Here is an 18,239-nt window from a genome sequence, read left to right as displayed (position 1 = left end):
AGCTGAGAAGGTAGCATGCTCAAGACCTGGTGGAGAGTAGACCTCTTGAGACATCTTCCAACTCTTTAATTCTGTATTGCCCAATTCTATACTGACTGCAGGGGCAGAAGTGCAAACCACACATGTAGAATCCGTTAAGGGAGCTTTAGTTATGTCAGACCGGTATAACATCTCAAACAGCTTTACCTTATACATTGAAGCAAAACATTGCTTTTGAATGTGCCAATGAAGTTAGGAGTTTTAGTAATTTGTTGGTCTAAGGAATTTACTTTTTTCCCTCCTGGTTATAAGTGCTAAGTTTAGTTTTAAAGCTAGTTTAAGTTACCTTTCAATACAAAATTGGTGATTTCTGCCCCAAATTAAAGTCAGAATAGACTGAAGTTCTGAAGTTTTGGTACCAGCTCAATCTCATGCAAAGGGCTTGAGAATTCAGTTAGTAGGTCCACTTACTAGCTTGCATGATTCTGCGATAATGTATTCTCTGCCTAACGTAAACCGTGGCTATCTATAATGCTTGCTCTTGCTGTTAAAGAAAATATAATACCTTCTTTACTCCCACAGTGGAGGGTACACAGTGGCATTCAGTAAAACTGAGAAAGTGTACTCCATAGGGTGAACACCAGAAGGTGGGGTAAGCGCTCAGCTCTGTCCATGAGCTGCACGGGAACAGATTTTAGTGACCATAGTCAGTGTTGGCTGAGAGCAGCAGCTCCTCTCCTTGGCCCAGTATGGTGACTGCTCTCTGACTCCCACTGGCCTGCTCTAAGAGCCTCTGGTCTATGCTCCAAGTCTAAAGGAGAGGCAAGATACCATGGGGCAAGCAGGTGGAGGCCTGCCGATATGGCCAGCCGAGTTTTGAGAAGAACTAACATATCTATAGTTAGTTGTGCCTCATCTCCTTAAGACAGTTTGTCCTCCAGGGGCATCTGGGTGGCTCAGTAGGTTAAACCTCTGCCTTCGGCTCAGGTCATGATCCCAGTGTCCTGGGATCGAGCCCCACATTGGGCTCTCTACTCAGCAGGGAGCCTTCTTCCCCTGCCACTCTCTCTGCCTGCCTCTCTGCCTACTTGTGATCTCTGTCTGTTAAATAAATAAATAAAATCTTCAAAAAAAAAAAAAAAAGACAGTTTGCCCTCCAGTTATGCTCCAGTTTATGGGGAAATTGCCAGTGGGGAATCGGGTAGAGAAAGCCAAGCCTGTCTCCACTCACTCAGCATCCCAGGGTCAGGTGTTTTGCTCCTTTTGTTCTGACTCTTCATCAAGGGGTGCTGTTGAAAAATTCCCAGGGATTTTTCTTCAGAAGGAATCATTTAACACAAGTGCCATCATTTATTTCAGAAATGATTCCTCGGCTGTCCATAAATGCTAACGAGGTACATAACCAGTGCATTCCACTCAGCCTCTGTGGCGGGAGGCATGGAGGTACTGGCTCTCTGTACGCCAAGTGGCTCTTTACCACATGTCAGAATCTACAGTCAGGTGTGCCTGGCTCTTCCTTTTTTTTTTTTTTTCCTTCCCCCATATTGCCTTAAATGACCCCAGACAGAAAGAAAAACAGACATGGCCGAAAAGCGAGTAGGGTGGCTGAGATATTGCTAACCACACTCATCAGTACATACGGCAAGTCCTTGATCATTCCTGATGAGAATGGAGATATTTCATGTGATGCATATTTGAGGTAGGACTCTGGGTAGGGCACCCTGCTAGGTGCCCTGAGATAGACATAATCTCTTATTCTCAAATTACTGATAATGTGGTAGCTGAAATCGCACATATGATAAATACAAATATCTTTATTCCAACCCATGTACAAAGTGTGATGTTTAATGGTCAACGGCCTACAATACACCAGGCCTTAGTGTGTGAAGCTAACTGGCTGGGCCTTGGTGACTGACCTTGAGGATGCCCTCTAGGAGGGAAGTCAACAGCTATGGAGAGTAGGACAGACTGCCCCTTTTCCATGTGTCCCTGACCACCATCAATCTAACCACCATTGCCTCTTCTGGTCTCCTGTGGTAGATGTTCCCCTGTGATTTCCCTGTCTTCCCACATACTCCTGCATGCCCTCTTTGCCCATTGCAGTTGGCCAACATTTTTCAAATGTAATCAAGATCCTGCTGCAGTACTCCCTCATGGTTACCCAGCCTTGGACATTGGGACCTTTGTGAGCCTACACTTGCTGTCCTCCGTGAACTCACTCATTCTTTCCTTTCCTCGGTCTTCTTTCTCTCCCTTGAACAGGTCAAGCTCTTTTCCACCTCTGAGTTTTGCCATTAACTGTTGTGCCCAATGAAACTTCTGTGCCCAGAAGGCAAAGCCATTATGTTTTACCGTTAGGCATTTTCATGTTCATGGGGCAGTTTCTGGAGCACACATAACTTTCCTCTCACTGCCACACGTTTCAAAAGAATGGGTAGGGCTGGAGGACTGGCCTTGTCAATAGAGAATTCTCATGGGAAAGGAAAACATTAAGCATGTTCTTGGGAAGAATGGAAGAAGTCTGAAAAGATGAAGATAGAAAGCATCATCCCAGAGGAGGGATAACTGGAGGGTTTCCAGAAAAGACAGGCAGGGAAAGGACCATGAACTCAATGGGAGAATTTTATAAATAGGATATGCTTTTCAAATACCAAGGTAGATTTTTATAAAAGCCAGTGTCAGAATCGCAGTGAATAAATTCACTTCTATTATGGACTAAATGTGACTGCCCAAAATTTATATGTTGAAATCCTAAATGCCAGTGTGATGGTATCAGGAGGTAGAGCCTTTGAGAGATGATTAGATAATGAGTGTGGAAGCCTCCTGAATGAGTACTCTTTTATTTAAAAAAAAAAAAAAAAAAAAAAAACCAGAAAACTCCTTTGCCCCTTCTGCCATGTGGACACGGTGAGAAGACAGCTATGAAGCAGAAAGTGGGATCTCACCAGACACTAACTCTGTTGGCACCTTGATCTTAGACTCCCCAACCTCCATAACCATGAAAAGTGAATTTCTGATATTTATAAGCCCTCCTGTATGTGGTACTCCATTTTAGTAGCCAAAACAGATGAAGATAACTTCCAACTTTGCACATTCTTTTTATGTAGAGAATATACTGGGTGCTGTGATTCTGTTACCAACAGTAGCCTTGCAATGAACTGACTGGGGCAGGTGCTAAGACATGCCTATCATGGCTGGTGACTTCAAATGGGTACCAATTCTTAAACTCTATTGTCGTCATCATCATCATTGCTACCGGTTTACATTTTGTTAAGGTATAACTTATATATTGTAAGTTGTAAAAATCTTAAGTGTATGATTCAGTGAGTTTTTTATATATATAAAAACCCATGTCCTCATCATCCATATCGACATATAGAACTTGTCCAACATTTCAGGAGGGTCCTATCTACCTCCATCAAAGGCAATCTCTATTTTGACCACAACTGCCATAAATCAGTTTGTGACATTTTTAACAGCTTTATTTTCTTGAGGTATAATTAACATGCAGGAAACTACATATCTGAATGGTACAGTTGGTGAGTTTTTACATACATACATATATTTTTTTTTTCATGGAGATATATATCTCCATGAAATTACCACAGTCGAAAAGACAAACCTATCATCCCCAAAAGGTCCCTCATACCCCTTTGTAAATCTCTCTCTGGCCCCCAGCATTCCCGTACTCCATATCTGTGTGTAACCATGCATTTGCTTTCTATCCTAGACATGAGTTTGCATCTCCTAAAATGTTATACAAATGGAAGCATAAATAGCGTGTTTACTCTTTTCTGGTCTGTGCTTCACTTGGCATAATTGTGTTGAGATGGACCTTTAGGTTGTTTCCAGTTTTTGCCTATTACAGATAAAGCTGCTGTGACTGTCTGTGCATGAGCAAACACATGGTGGGGCCAGACTTTTCCATTTTAGCCATTCTAAGAGGCGTATCCCAGAACCTCCTAATGGTTTCAGTGTCCCATTTCCCCAATGACTAATCATGTTGAGCATCTTTTCCTGTGCTTTTTTTTCCCATGCACATCTTCGTTATGAAGTATTTGTTCAAATCTTCTACACATTTTTTTTTAAAGTAGGCTGTTTTCTTTTTTCTTTTTATTGAGTTTCAAGAGTTTTTAAAGTATAAAGTTATAAAAACAGAAGTCCTCTATCAGAGATTTGCAAACTTTTTCTCCCAGTTTGTGCATTGTCCCTTCATCCTCCTGAAGGGCAGAAGTTTTATTTTGGTACTACCTAGTTTCTTCTTTTGTGAATTATGCTTTTAGTGCCAAATCTAAGAAGCCTTGCCTTGCCCAAGGTCACAAAGATTTTCCTCTGTGTTTTTTTCTAAAAGTTATCATAGTTTTAGGCTTTCACATGTAGGTCTCTGATCCATTTTAACGTAATTTTTGTATATGGTACAAAGTAGGAGCCGAAGTTCCATTTTTTAGCAGGCAGATGTCCAGTTGTTCCAGTATCATCTGCTGAAAAAACTACCCTATCCCCAGTGCCTTACCTTTGCACTTTCTTTGAATACCAATTTCCCATATATATACAGGTCTTTTTCTGGACCGTTCCACTGACCTGTGTGCCCGTCTTGACACCAGTGCTACAGTGCCTTGCTTAGTCAAACAACAAGTCTTGTGAATAGGTAATAAAAGTTTTCCACAGATTTATTCTCTTTTTCTCCTCAGGGTTATTTTTGCTTTTTAATGGGTCGCTTCTGGTGGCTCCCTCCCCTCCCCCTTTTGTTTATCTTCTGATATCAGTCCGACGTTCCCACCCCGCTTTACCTGCCCACTGGTGTCTTCTGCCCCCGTAAAGATCCAGACATGTATAATTTTTTTTCTTTTTTTTTTTTTTAAAGATTTTATTTATTTATTTGACAGACAGAGATCCCAGGTAGGCAGAGAGGCAGGCAGAGACAGAGGAGGAAGCAGGCTCCCTGCTGAGCAGAAAGCCCGATGCGGGGCTCGATCCCAGGACCCTGGGATCATGACCTGAGCCGAAGGCAGAGGCTTTAACTCACTGAGCCACCCAGGCGCCCCCCAGACGTGTATAATTCTAATCTTGGGCTGATTTCATGGGTGATCGGAGTTCTTAGGTAGATAATCAGCTCACTTTAGGGTACAGGTTGACATGGCGCCTCCTCCTACTTCCCTGCCATCTTGTCCTCCCTCTATTTTTGCTCTTTAAGATCAGTTTTCTAGTCTGCCTGATGGAAACTCTTCCCAAAGCCTATTTGAGCTTGGGGTGCTCTTTGCTCTATTCGTTTTGAGTGGTTCTTTCTTTGGCCTCAGGTAATTTCCTCACACACCTGTGGTGAGAAACATGCAGCTAGCTATTCACGGGTGAGTATCTGTCGATCTCCAGCATTCTTTCTGCATGTAGTTTTCTCTTCTTCATGACTCTGATGTGAGGATAATGACCCCTGGGTCTCCCCAGGCTCTCTGCTCTGTCTCTTCAACTCACACACCAGTCTCTGCCTAGGCTCCTCCTTGCACCACAGCCTGGAAGAAACTCTCAAAGCAGCAAATAAACTTGGGTGATCATAGGACTCGCCTCATTCATTTCCTGTCTCTCAAGGGTCCCTTTCCTTTATTGTTCCACATAGTTTGTCCATTTGGGGTTGCTTCAGGCAGAAGGATGGACACAGCACCATTCATTTCTGCTGTGTAGACACAGGAGTAGAATTCCTGGGCCATAGAATATCACATATTTAGCATTAGGAGATACTGCCTAGAGTTTACCAAAATAAATTCAGTTAATCTTAATTATAGATCCTTTTCACTCATGTAAATGACATTCATTCTACCCAGAACACGTCCCTAGATTTTATTCCTCCATTTAACACAGTAATGAGTGAAGGTGTCGTGTTCTTAGTGACATCATTGACTTTTTTTAGATGTTCAGTCAGTGATGTACACCCTCACCTAACATGTGTTACTGAAAGGATTAAGTAGTGGTGGAGGCAAAGAAGAAGGAAACCAGAGAGAACAGACAGGTAAGGTCTGTCTTTGCTTGACTGATAGTCATAATTATATCTGACAGCCTGTGTTTTCTAAGTAATAACAGCTTTGATTTTTCCAGAAACCTAGTGATATTATATGTTTACTACCCAGTCCATTAAAGAATCCTCTGCTGCTCTGCCTCCTTCAAGGCAGGAAAAATTCTCCTTTTGGAGGGAGTAGTCTTCTTCTCACATCGAGGGCAATCCCCATCCTCTTAACACCCTCCCGTGGTTCTCTTAGACTGACTACGCATAGATTATACGCTCACCAGTAGGCACGTAGTGTCAGGGAGCGCCGCACCAGGCCTCCTTCCCCCACATGAGGGACAAGGAAGCAGAGGCTGCAGAAATGACTCACTCTCTTCTCACTGTTAGGGCTATGTGAGCTCAGGAAGGCTCTGGCTCTTTAGCCACCCTTCCCGACAAAATAGTGAATTTCTACCAAGCATGGCATTTCTCTGCAGAGAGTCGCTCCTTGGCCTGGATAGAATGGAAAACAGCAAGGAAAGCATAATATTTTAAAAAAAATCTCTTCTTCAAGTTTTTATCCCCAGCCCTTGAGCTTCTTGCGGAGTAATTTAATTCGTTCTTGAGTCAGGTACTGCTGCTTTGATGCCTTTGTCTTCAGATCCTCTGTTTGTAAATCTCCCCTAAGAATAGATCAAAAATGATGTTTACATCTGTTTCCAGATCTGAGGAAGTAAGGACAGAATAAGACTCTATGATTACAGTTAACCCCTTCGGTTATTGCCCTGCATGTTACAGGGTTTGGGACTGGATTTAATCTCTTCAGTAGCCACCATGGCTCTCACTGCTCGAAGCCTCGGTGTCCTTAGCTTGGGCCTGTTCACTCTTTTGGCAGTTACACCACATCCATCAGATGTGTTACACCCTCTCTGTATAAGGTGTGAAGTTGCAGTAGCTATCGCCAGCCAGGGTTTATAATTCATTGTATGTTTACCCTTTACCCAGAATGCATGCAAATTGATTTTCTCCTCAAGTCCGTGGAGAAAAGTCTCAGGAAGCTAAAAAATCATGCACAATGGGAAATCTCAGATTGCTGAATCTCAAGCCCAAAATTGTGTTTTCAGGGAGGCTGAAGCAGACAGAATTGCTTACAAGAGATGCTGCTAGAATAAGGATTGCAGGAAAAGAGATTTCCTAAGAAGTTCTAACCCAAAATTTATCTCCTTCTAGTGTCCTGATATTTCTCTGCGTTCTTGGTTTTTGCCATTTTCTCTACCCTCCCTAGTTCTCAGGATACTCTTCTTTTCTTTGAAGAAGATAGTTCAAATCCCTTACAACTGTGGTTTGACCGTGAAACTGAACACTTGAACCTGAAATAAACTTTTGTTTGATCCTTGATTTCCGGCGGGCTTAGGAGCTATTCTTCCTTCCATTGAGGAGCTGTTCGTTTGTTCTCTCCTTCGTGTGTACGTGCATACATAAACCAGCGCTTTGTATGTCGATGTCTAACACACAAGACAGCATGGAACATGATGGGGACACTGTTGGTCTTGCTGTGGGGAGCACAGACCCTCTGGTGATTAAGCTTTCTGGTTCCCAGCTAAAGCTATAACAGCCCAAGACCACCCATGGTGCACCTGAACCCCTCATAGTCATTGACTTGAAAAGTAGAATAGCCTGTAAAAAAATATAATATAATAAAAAATAAAAACTACATGTTTTACAATTTAAAAAAAGAAAGAAAGAACCAGGCAAAGGAGCTTAAAATTAGAAAGGATTACGTTTTAGAAATACCAGTTAGATGTCATATTGACATGTGACATTGAAGTTGCATGTTCCAAAAGTAATGCTGTTTCCTTGTTGGTAATTTGCAAACATTGGAAACCTGGTAGAACTTTCTGCAAAGTTGGTGCAGTTGGTGGGGGGGTTGCTCGCTGGCGCTATTGATGTGTAAGCTGTTAATACTCTCCATATAGTGCTCTACCTTCATACTTGGGCTTTTAAGCAGCCTTCTTAAGGAATGCTTGATGCGGGATGTTCTTTTTCCCCTCCTTCTCCTGAAGGATTTCTCCAAATTTCTGTGAAGAAGTTTCACATACAAACAGTCCCTTTTTCAATATCCCTCTGGAAAAATTTCATGGGCTTTTGATCTCTTGGTCCTCCTTTTCCTTCTCCAGTTTGGAGGGGAGAATGTGATGTAAGGTCCAGGCCCTGGAATTGATGATACCAAATAAGGAATCTTCGTGTGGAAACTTTCTTTGTGATTTTCCCTACTGTAGACTAAGGGAGTCTGCCTTTAAGAACAAACCTCACAGCCCTTGCGCACTGATTATCCCCTGTCTTCCCCTTTAGGGTTAGTAGAGCAGGGACTGTTAAAGGCCATCTTACCATTTTCCCCAGGGCTTGGTGCTCAAGACTGAATGTAACTGGTTTTTTTCTGTGATGGTTGTTTATTTGGATGAAAAATGCCTTCCTAGAAGCAGGCAGATTCAAGAATACCCTTTCAGGCCTGTTTGGGTCCTGTCAGGAATCTGGCCAGAGAGCCCTCCGGACCTTAGATAAGGAGGAGTGAATCGGGCCCCAAAGACCAGCTTGGCCATTTCATGAATTGGTCTGGTTGGAGCCTGTGGAGTCTGAACATTTACCATGTCCTGAATGGGAACACACTCTGGGAAGTCAATGATCAACCCTGTGTAGAGCACGCCATGCTCCATTTCCCACTAACTATAGCAGTGATGGCGTTCCCTTGTTCTGATATTTGAGGGAACGATTTCTATATTCTTGCTTCTCAGCTTTGTAAACATTCCGCTGTCTCACCAGATAATACTGTGGATGCAGCCTCAGACCTGATACTCATTTCTCTGTAGGTACTGTGAAATCTACCTAGAACTATCATATATTAGAGTTTCGGAAGAGCATTAAGGAAACCAGTGCCAGGTAATCATTTCTCACGTTGGTCTGTGAGCCCAGTTCTTTACCACGTCGGCATCCAGGAGGTGTGCTCAATTTTGCTTTTATTTCTGGAACCACATTTCAGAGGATTTCTCCCTCTCTCTCTCTCTGTCTTTTTTACCTTTATGTCAGCCACCTCTGACAAAGAGCCGCCCTGATAAAATTCTGTGTAGATATCACTTTTATTCCTTGCTTCAAATTGTTTCTCACCACAGTTTTGTTGAAATCCACATGTCTGGCCATTGGACCCCAGCAGAGCAGAGAGCTAAAGCATACCATGAACCACCAACTTTGACCTAACCATAAGGTCATGGTAAGAATATGATGAAGTTTTAAGATATTTTAGGTATCAAGTTGTGGTAAGCTCTGCATTTTAACTACCTAGCCTCAATATCAAGCTATATTGTAGATACGATTTGTTCTTCAGCACCCTTTTTTTAAAAATAGCAATGATCACATAAAAATGTGAGATGATTCAGTTGGAATTTAATTTAATAAGAAATGTGTGTACGCATTGGGGAAGGTATGTGCAATGGTGCTGTGAAGTGTAAACCTGGCAATTCACAGATCTATACCCCTGGGGCTAATAATACATTATATATTAATTTTTAAAAATTTTAAAATTTTTTAAAATTAAAAAAGTATAAAAAAGAAGAAATGTCTGTGCGAATGTTAGTGAATATACGAAAATACCTAGGAAAAATGAAATGGTAGAGGATATTGGTGATGAGGAATAATTTTGTTTATATGATGATTCTTTGTTTCTTTTAAAATAATATTTTAAGACTGAAACTAGGTATTTTGTATCTTAAGCAAAATTGACTTTCCTGTTTGGAAAGACTGACATGTGATGCTGTGTGAATAATGAGATTGCCGGGGAAAACTGTAACTCCTTAAAAAGTCTTTCAACCATTAGACCTTGAAATGGAAGATCAGCCTGTTAATCACTGGCAGACCAGGTACCTTCTGCTGGTTTGCATAATATGCAAGCCACTTGAATTTCTGTCTTTCTTTCCTTATCAGGATTTGTCCTTTCCTCCACCAGTTCCGGACTTACCATAAGACCAGGTTGGATCTAAGAAAGTGCTTTGCTGTTGTCTGGCTTGTTGGTTTCCAGTTAAATAGAATTTTCTGATTGGCCAGAAGCAAGGCTGGTGGTCTCTACCCTTTGACTGGAGCTAAGTGTTCTTATTTTGTATTTGAACAGTCTTTCATGGAGGTCCCTCTTTTTTCTTCAAAAGACCTTTTTTATGTTGTTAGTTCATGAGGGAAAGATACTTCACCACCTGAATAATGATGGTAATGATATTCTAGACATGGTAATTCCTATCACTGCTTCTTAACTATAGCTGAGGGATAAACGAAGTCTACAGGAAGGCTAATGAGGAGGCGTGCCCCCATGAGAACCACACTTTTTTTTTTTTTTTTTTTTTAAATCAGAGTTGGTAGCAAAAGGACCTGGGTTTGGTTGGCCCCATGCTACTGTTTTCCTCTGATACCAACAGAAAACAGTGGGTAACGCGATAAATGAAAAAGTGGTATTAGACCGGATCGCTCCAAGACATGCCTTACTCAGTGAGTCCCAATGCCTATGACACAGTGCTCTTAGAGAAGCCATTCCCAGGTAAGTTGTATAATTATATCTAGGGAACATCTGTATTGTGACTGGCGTTAGCACCTGTCCACACTTGCTTATAACCACTTTACCTTCAAGTGGACCTCATATGCCAGACTTTCCGCTGACAGCTCTCTAATTTGAAATTCGTAGCATTTATGTGTTAATTGTATATTTTATATTATTTCCTTTTTAATGTAGGCAGAGCCATGTATCTATTTATGGCTTTAATATGCTCTGTTCCTCTTTAACTTCAGTGAAAAACCAAGTTTATTTAAAGGGAAATACTAAGGGAAGAACAGTTCATGATATTGTCAAAATCACAACAGCAGTATCATTATTAGAACAAAAAATTCAGTTAGCCCTTATTTAATGAGCTTCCCACATGCAATAAAACGTGGCATTTGACATTTCAGCAAAATGCTGCAGTGAAAAGAGCAGTGAACCCTAAGTTCGTTTTGCAAGTTGCAGCTTTCTCATTTATGAACAGTATTACTTTGGCAAGTCTGTGCTTTCCATGCCTCAGTTTGCTTGTCTGTAAGTACAGTGATGATAGCAGTAATGCTGCCTCTGTCACAGATCTGTGGTCAAGTACGAGAGAAAAAAATCAGAAACTGTATTTTTAAAAGGTTTTCAAGAAATTTAATTGCCAGAGGGCACCTAAAAGGCTGGGTTGGTTAAACATCACACTATTGATTTCAGCTTAGGTCATGATCTAGACCAAGCTCCATAATGGACTCTGTGCTCAGTGGGGAGTCTGCTTGGGACTCTCTCTCTCTCTCTCCTTTTGTCCCTCCCCCCACTCGCACATTTGTGCACATTCCCACTCTCTCTTTCTGTAAAATAAATCTTTTTAAAAAAAAAAACCTTTAATTGCTGGGGAAAATGTCACTTGTTATTATGTCAATTTCTAGGATCCTACCTCACAAACTGGTAGGAGGGAACTTGCGAGATCCATGTGGGGATTTATCTACCTCTTACATGTTTTAGGACTCAATAGTCATGATAGCAGTTTGGGTTTTATTCTTTTCAAATATTCCAGAGAAGCAAATTTTGAGTATCCAGGTTTGAAATGAACCTGTTTTGCAAGGAGCAAAGTTTAGTGAAAGAAATAACATGGTGAGGGAAGTTTCTGCAGAAAAACGATCACCCAGGTTTTTTTCTATGGAATTTTGACATGCAAACTGAAATCTGAATGGTGGATAAGAGACAATCATAAAAAAAAAAAGAAGGAAAAAGAAAAAACAAAGGAAGGAGTATTTATATAAAGGGAACAGCATTTGCGAAGGGTAGAAGGGGGTTGCTATTTCCTGGAGCAAAAGATGGCAGGAGCCTGGTAGACAGAAGGGACAATGGAATGGGATGGGAACGGGGAGGTACTCAAGAGCCAGATCATCTAGGGCTTTGCAGGTCATGGTAAGGGCCTTGGGTTTTATTCTAAGCATTGGGATGCCATTAAGAAGGTTTTAAAAGATGGTTCATGGGGCACTGGGTGTGGTGCATAAACAGTGGATTCTGGTACACTGAAAAGAAATTTAAAAAATAAAAAATGTAAAAAAAAAAAATAAAAGATGGTTCAGTCTTCGGTATTTAACTTTGAATGGCTGGACTGCTCAGGAATACCAGTGTGGGAGATATCATAGAAGTCTGGGCAAGGGCACATGGTCTGTTTGCTAGAATGTGGCTGCTCCATGAAGCCTGCCTGACTTCCCCCAACTCTGCCCTGGTCCTCAAAGCCCTCTCCTTCCCCAACACCTCACTCAGATGACTCCTGCCATGCATGAGCACTGTTCTGGATCATTCTGAATAACCCCACCCCCACCACCCAAGTTCTTGACTTAGAACCATATCTTATTCAGTCTTTGAATTGCCCACAAAACTGACTTTCATGTTTCCCATCTAATAAATGTCCTGTAAATATTTTTGAAATAAGTTAATACACTAGCAATGATTTCAGCAGTCCCTGCGTTCTAGAATCACCTAGGGAAGATGAAAATGTGGATACCAGGCCACACCTCCAGAGATTCTGACTCATGCGGTTTGGTGTATTTGTTGTAAAAACTCTCAGATGATTCTGGTGTGCGGTTGGAGAGGAGACCCAGGGAACCAGGCTGGTTCTGAGTGGTCTTAGCTGGGAGTACCATGCTTACCCTGCCTCCTTTAAATGCCTGTATGTATTCCTTGGCATCGTGAACATTAAAGGCATGACAGAAATGCCCTGGTTCTCTGCCCTTTAAAGTTATTCAAAATAGTGACTACAGAGTCTTATACTGACGGAGTTGGACAGAGAGCACTCCAATATTACCGATGCAGGGTATGCTCTCAATCAGCTGGCCTTTGGAGGGAGAAGAAAGATCCCTGATTTTCACTGAACATCCAGAATTTGAGTGACATATATTTTTTTTTTATCCTCTTTGGACCCCAGAAGCACCAAAACAAGAAAGGGGATAAAACAAGGGCTCCTTCAAGCACAGAACTCAGAAAGTCTGGCAATGGTGTGTTTTCTGCGGTTGTTTTGATTTCAAGAAGGGGAAAGTCTTTATTTAACTCTATATAATGTGTATATAATAATATAATTTTAAGGCACCTGCTTCAAAATAGAAACTGGGATGTTGGAGATAATAACAATAAACAAAAATTAAACCAAACCGGGCTCGGTGCCCAGGAACGCTACCGAGATTCCAAGAACTGGGCAAAGAATAAGCGAGCAGAAAGAACGAGTCGGGCATGTCTGAGCTGTAAGTGCCTCGTGGAAAATGACCACTGACCGCTCTGTGGCGCAGTTCTTGTTAGCAGTTCTGTGGGGCATTTGCATGTGGGTGAGGTTCCTGCCCTTCTCGTTTCAGTGACAGACTTCCAGGGAACTTGCTTTGCTAAAATGTCAATCTTAAACATGCCAGTAATTACAGTGATCCTGCATTGTGTTCGAGTTTTTATAATGCTGTGAACCACTTGGAAATAAGTGGACCAGAAGTAAAAATAGGCGTTCATAACGACTTTAAAGCTAAAAGGAAAGCCTTCATGTTTCCCAGGATGCCTCAGTGTCGTGTAATTTACATAAACAAAGAAGGAAATCCTCTTTGTGTGTTTAGGGGTGTGTGTCTAATACAGGAACCCATGTTTTCCTGTTATTGAAAAGAATTCTGTAATCTTTTCAGCACATTTTAGGACCTGCCTGTATTCCAGGTATGTTGTTTCCTCTACCATGAAAACAGAAGAGCAGGACATGGGTGTCAGAGAAACCTATTAGATCTCATAAGAGACACCAGAAATAAATGCATTAAGTTAAATGGCTAGACAGAGCCCTGGGCAGACTGATACTGTTGCCTGAATTTAGTTCGGAGAATGGTTATTCCTAAGAGGACTTAACAGACTTACACATGGAGCCGTGAGCCAGACAGGCTGCATGTGAATAGGAGAGTATAAAATTTCCACTGATGGCGGGTGTTACGGGGATGATGACTTTTTAACCATGAAAGTAAACACAATTGGTATGAAATGTTCAGAAGCTTTTAGCCAAATATAGCTGACATAATGAGTAATAAACCTAAGCATTATTTGAAATTATGTTTTAAATGTTTGCTAAATTCTGGTTTGGAGCAAAGGGGAAAAAGTGTCATAAAAAGAGTTCTTTAGTCTTGGAAGCACAGGGCTCTCAGCGGAGGCAAAGGCAACGCACCCACATCTCATTCTGCTCTCGGTCCCTGCGTTCCTGCTCTAATGACCTGAAACTGCCCTAAATTCTCCTGTGTGTGAGGGAGAGTCTTCTTACCAGCAACCATGACTGGAGTAGATGCTTTCTGTCCTTCATCCCTCAAGGATTCTTTTTGCCACCTGTTGAACATCACATAGTTATCTGGAAATGTAGGACCTGCGGGGTTACTGGAAACAAAGAATGTGCTGCCGACGCACAAGCTTATTGGGATCACATTCATTACAAGTAGTACTTTCCAATTTTTCTAATTCCCTTGGTAGCATCATTTCTGTGAAGTTTTATAACTCCTAACAGCCAGGCCTCAGGAGGTTTCAGGAAAGCCCTTTGAAAACCCTTAATTACCACCCGGCCCTGGAGGCTCTAAGTCACAAAGTAAGCAGACGTAGAAACATCCAGAGTGACTCTCTCCTAGTGGCTGGCGCTTGGCCTCTGTCTGAGAGGCGACAGTGTCCATCCTCAGCAAAGGAAGAACTGATTAAGGCTGGGAGAAGGAGCTGTCTCGGCCCTGCAGGTGTGGGGCCCTCAGAAGTTTGGGAGGGGTGCGGTGTGGGAATGCCAAATATAATCAGAAACAGATGCACACTAGATTGAAAGTGGACCGTAGTTTAAAGCCAAATCATCATTTTTAAGTGAAGCGTTACTCCGTATCTTACCAGTGAAGCCTGATACATTTACACTGGACTATCCCCTTCGAAATAACACATTGCAATTTCCAAGGGCAGCCAGTAACCTCTGCTTCCTTTCAAATACAGCTTTCCCCAGTACCTCTACCCGATGCCCACCAACCCGGTGTGTTGCTTTCCCTGCAGCTGATCATCATGCCCTTGTGGGCCTCCTTTAAAAGTGCTTGGTGTTCCTCCCTCGGTTCACTTGTGTTTAGTCTGAATGAATGAGGACATAAATGAAGCAGCCTCCGCAATTATAATTATATTGTAACTGCGTGAGAGTGGAGAATATAACTATTTCTTTTGCGTTCACCCCTCATCAAAGACACACATGTTCATATCCTGTGTGTGTGTGTGTGTGTGTGTGTGTGTGTACATGTAGGTGTAATGAGAAAACCGATCTGCATGCCCCCTAATGTGAGTGGTCTTTTCTTGGCAGTGACAAACAAGAAACCCACCCAGGCGTCCATCACCAAGGTCAAACAGTTTGAAGGCTCCACGTCGTTCGTGCGGAGGTCCCAGTGGATGCTCGAGCAGCTTCGCCAGGTTAATGGCATCGATCCTAATCGGGTGAGTGAATGCCCCGTTTTGAGCAAAAGTATTCTCCTCACACAGTGACTCTCTCGCTGGCCTTGGCAGTGGTGGTGGTTGTCTGAGTCATCTCTAACAAAGCTGTTTCTCTGTTTCGGAGTTGTGGCTAAGACTTTCGGATTTCTGTGTCCTCATGGGACACTATAAATCTTTTCATCATGTTTGATGCAGAAACGTAAGGGGATGCATACTGAAGAAATAAATGTTCTCTGCTGTATGCTTATCAGCCAAGTGCAAAGGGCAGAGTTCAGATGCCACGTCCATGGTTATTAATATGAAAAACCATGTTCATCAAAGCTTCATTTATCTCCTAATAACACCAGTAATTAGGGTTTTTTTTTTCACCAAAACAAACAAACAAATAGATGGCACCTTACAAATTAGGTATTTGGATTTAACATGAAAAACACTTTAAGGTAGAATTATTTATTTAAGTACTTTGCCTTTTGCTCACACACACTCACTATACAAAACCTTAGTAATGAAGAAAAATTAAATGTAAATTGTAACTATATACTAAAATAATAAGGGAGAATCTTTTCCTTACCGAGGGGTAGGAGCAAGATCAATTGATAGGGCTGAGAACCTGAAGGAATCCTTTTGCAGGTCATTGAGAAGGCAGCATGTAGTAGTCTATTCTTCCAGATGCATGTGTGGGGGCTTCTGTGATACTAGCCTGGGGACATCTTTAAATACTCTTAAGATTTGGGGGTTTGCTTGATAAACAGAGGAAAGGAAGATGGACCTCCTTTCCACACATCTAGGTGCAAATAAAGATGAGCCTTGTGATTAAGAGCCAAGTTTTGAAAGGTGTTTTTGCCTTTACGAGTCTTTTGTCAGGAGTGAGCTGAAGGCTGCCGTTTTTTATGGATTGAGATCAGTAGTTATCTCACTGTCTTTTCCAGGATTCTGCAGAGTTTGACTTGTTGTTTGAAAATGCATTTGACCAGTGGGTAGCCAGCACAGCCTCTGAAAAGTGCACCTTCTTCCAGATCCTCCACCACACCTGCCAGAGGTACCTCACGGACAGGAAGCCGGAGTTCATTAACTGCCAGTCCAAAATCATGGGAGGTGAGTGGGCAGTTGTAGGGCTCTGCTCAGCCTGTCTCCTCAGGCTCACTTTTACATAAAAACTTAGGTGTTCTACAGCATAATTAAAGACTGAAAAAAAAGAATCAGGATGCTCAGAGCTAGGCAGCATGAGAACCATTCTAAGGAGTTCTTTGCATGCTAAATCCAGTCACAGTGGTGTGTTTCACTCTTCACCAAAAGCCAGCCTTTTTAGAAGCATCAGCCCCTCAGCTAAGATGACTTCTACTAGGAGAACTAACCTGCCCCTTTATTGGGAAAACCTTTCAGTTTGGTTTCTTCACCACCATTCTTGTAATTTCATTGCAGAACACTGTTTTCTAGGCTGTTTTTTTTCCTGTGAGTTCTCAATGAATATTCTCAAATATTAACATACAAACTCTTACAGATGTAGTCCCCTTTCTTTCAAATAGCAGCTAGCATTTTGTTTATCCCTCAGATGGTGTACAGAGCAGAGTGAGGCTGAGCGCTCTAAGCCAGCCTTGAGGGGTGAGGACCAGTGTTGGCAACTTAATGAGAAACATTTAGAGGGTGCTTAACACATTTCTTTTAGGTGGCATTTCTTTTTAGGGAATTGAAACTGAGCTAAAAATGTTTTTAAGAAGGCTTGCCAGTCACTCTGTGAGTTGAGGAAGAGCATTTCTATGATTGCTCTTTTTACTGACCTATTCCCCTGGTTTGAGGGAAAAAAAAAACTATGCGCCAACTTGGTTTTAATCAAATGTCAAATGAAGGTCATATCATAGACATTCTATCTTCTCCTTGGCCTTTATGTGTCTGTCATATGAACATGGCATGGAACCCATTGTTCGACGCTAGCCCCTGACGTACATGGTGCCATTTTGCCACTAGTCTGCTAGATGTCATTAGAGAAGACGCTAGCCAGCGCTTTGTTGTTATCTACCAATGTGTTGGTGTTCCTCTTGAATGGGAGGTTGCTTGTATCCTAAAAACCTAGAAAGGTCTTCCTTAGGCGTCGATGCAGTATATTATTACAGCTTCTCCATTTATCCTTGAAAAATGTTGATGAGGAGTGCATATTGTGTTCCAGTGGCCACATCCTGCACACAAAAGTAAAAACTATTAGACGAGGGCGCCTGGGAGGCTCAGTGGGTTAAAACCTCTGCCTTCGGCTCAGGTCGTGATCCCAGGGTCCTGGGATCGAGCCCTGCATCGGGTTCTCTGCTCAGCAGCAAGCATGCTTCCCCCTCTCTCTCTGCCTGCCTCTCTGCCTGCTTGTGATCTCTCTTTCTTTGTCAAATAAATAAATAAAATCTTAAGAAAAAAAAACTATTAGACATAGATGTTGAAAGGAATGAGATCATCTAACACTGACCTCCTACTGTTGAGAAAATAGAGTGAGCTACTGCTCGCTATCCTGTCTGTGCCCCCAGCGTGCTTCACACGGACCCCACATGCAAAGCCCAGCTGTAGCAGACCTGGCAGGTCAGTGCGCACCAGGCTCAGGACCACAGAGGACGGAGTATTTCAGTGACTGCAAAATGGGCCAGGAAATCCCAGCTTTCCCTCATTCTTCATTAGGTTAGGTTTGTCTCTGCTATCATAGAATCAGACTTGCTTCTTGATCTCAGGGTCCTCCCAGAATGTTTTTCCACTGGTGTCTGTATGGTCTGTAGCCTCCACAGAGAACACATAAGC

At 42.2% G+C, this 18,239-nt stretch overlaps 1 protein-coding gene across 2 annotated transcripts in view; it reads left to right on the top strand.

Moving 5' to 3' along the window:
* STXBP6 (syntaxin binding protein 6) overlaps positions 1–18,239 on the top strand; it is a 261,761-nt gene that overhangs the window by 189,664 nt on the left and 53,858 nt on the right. For both annotated transcript variants that reach the window (XR_004285871.1, XM_032343980.1), the window contains exons 3-4: positions 15,340–15,470; positions 16,397–16,562. Coding sequence is in view for 1 of the 2 variants with exons in the window: in XM_032343980.1 (XP_032199871.1) it covers positions 15,340–15,470; positions 16,397–16,562 (297 nt within the window). In the remaining variant the exon portion in view is untranslated. The remainder of the gene's footprint in view (positions 1–15,339; positions 15,471–16,396; positions 16,563–18,239) is intronic.

The sequence above is a fragment of the Mustela erminea genome, chromosome 5 (assembly GCF_009829155.1).
Source record: "Mustela erminea isolate mMusErm1 chromosome 5, mMusErm1.Pri, whole genome shotgun sequence".
In the NCBI taxonomy this organism is placed as follows: Eukaryota; Metazoa; Chordata; class Mammalia; order Carnivora; family Mustelidae; genus Mustela; species Mustela erminea.
The sequence above is the reverse complement of the archived record's forward strand: the minus strand, read 5'-3'. Positions and strand labels throughout refer to the sequence as shown.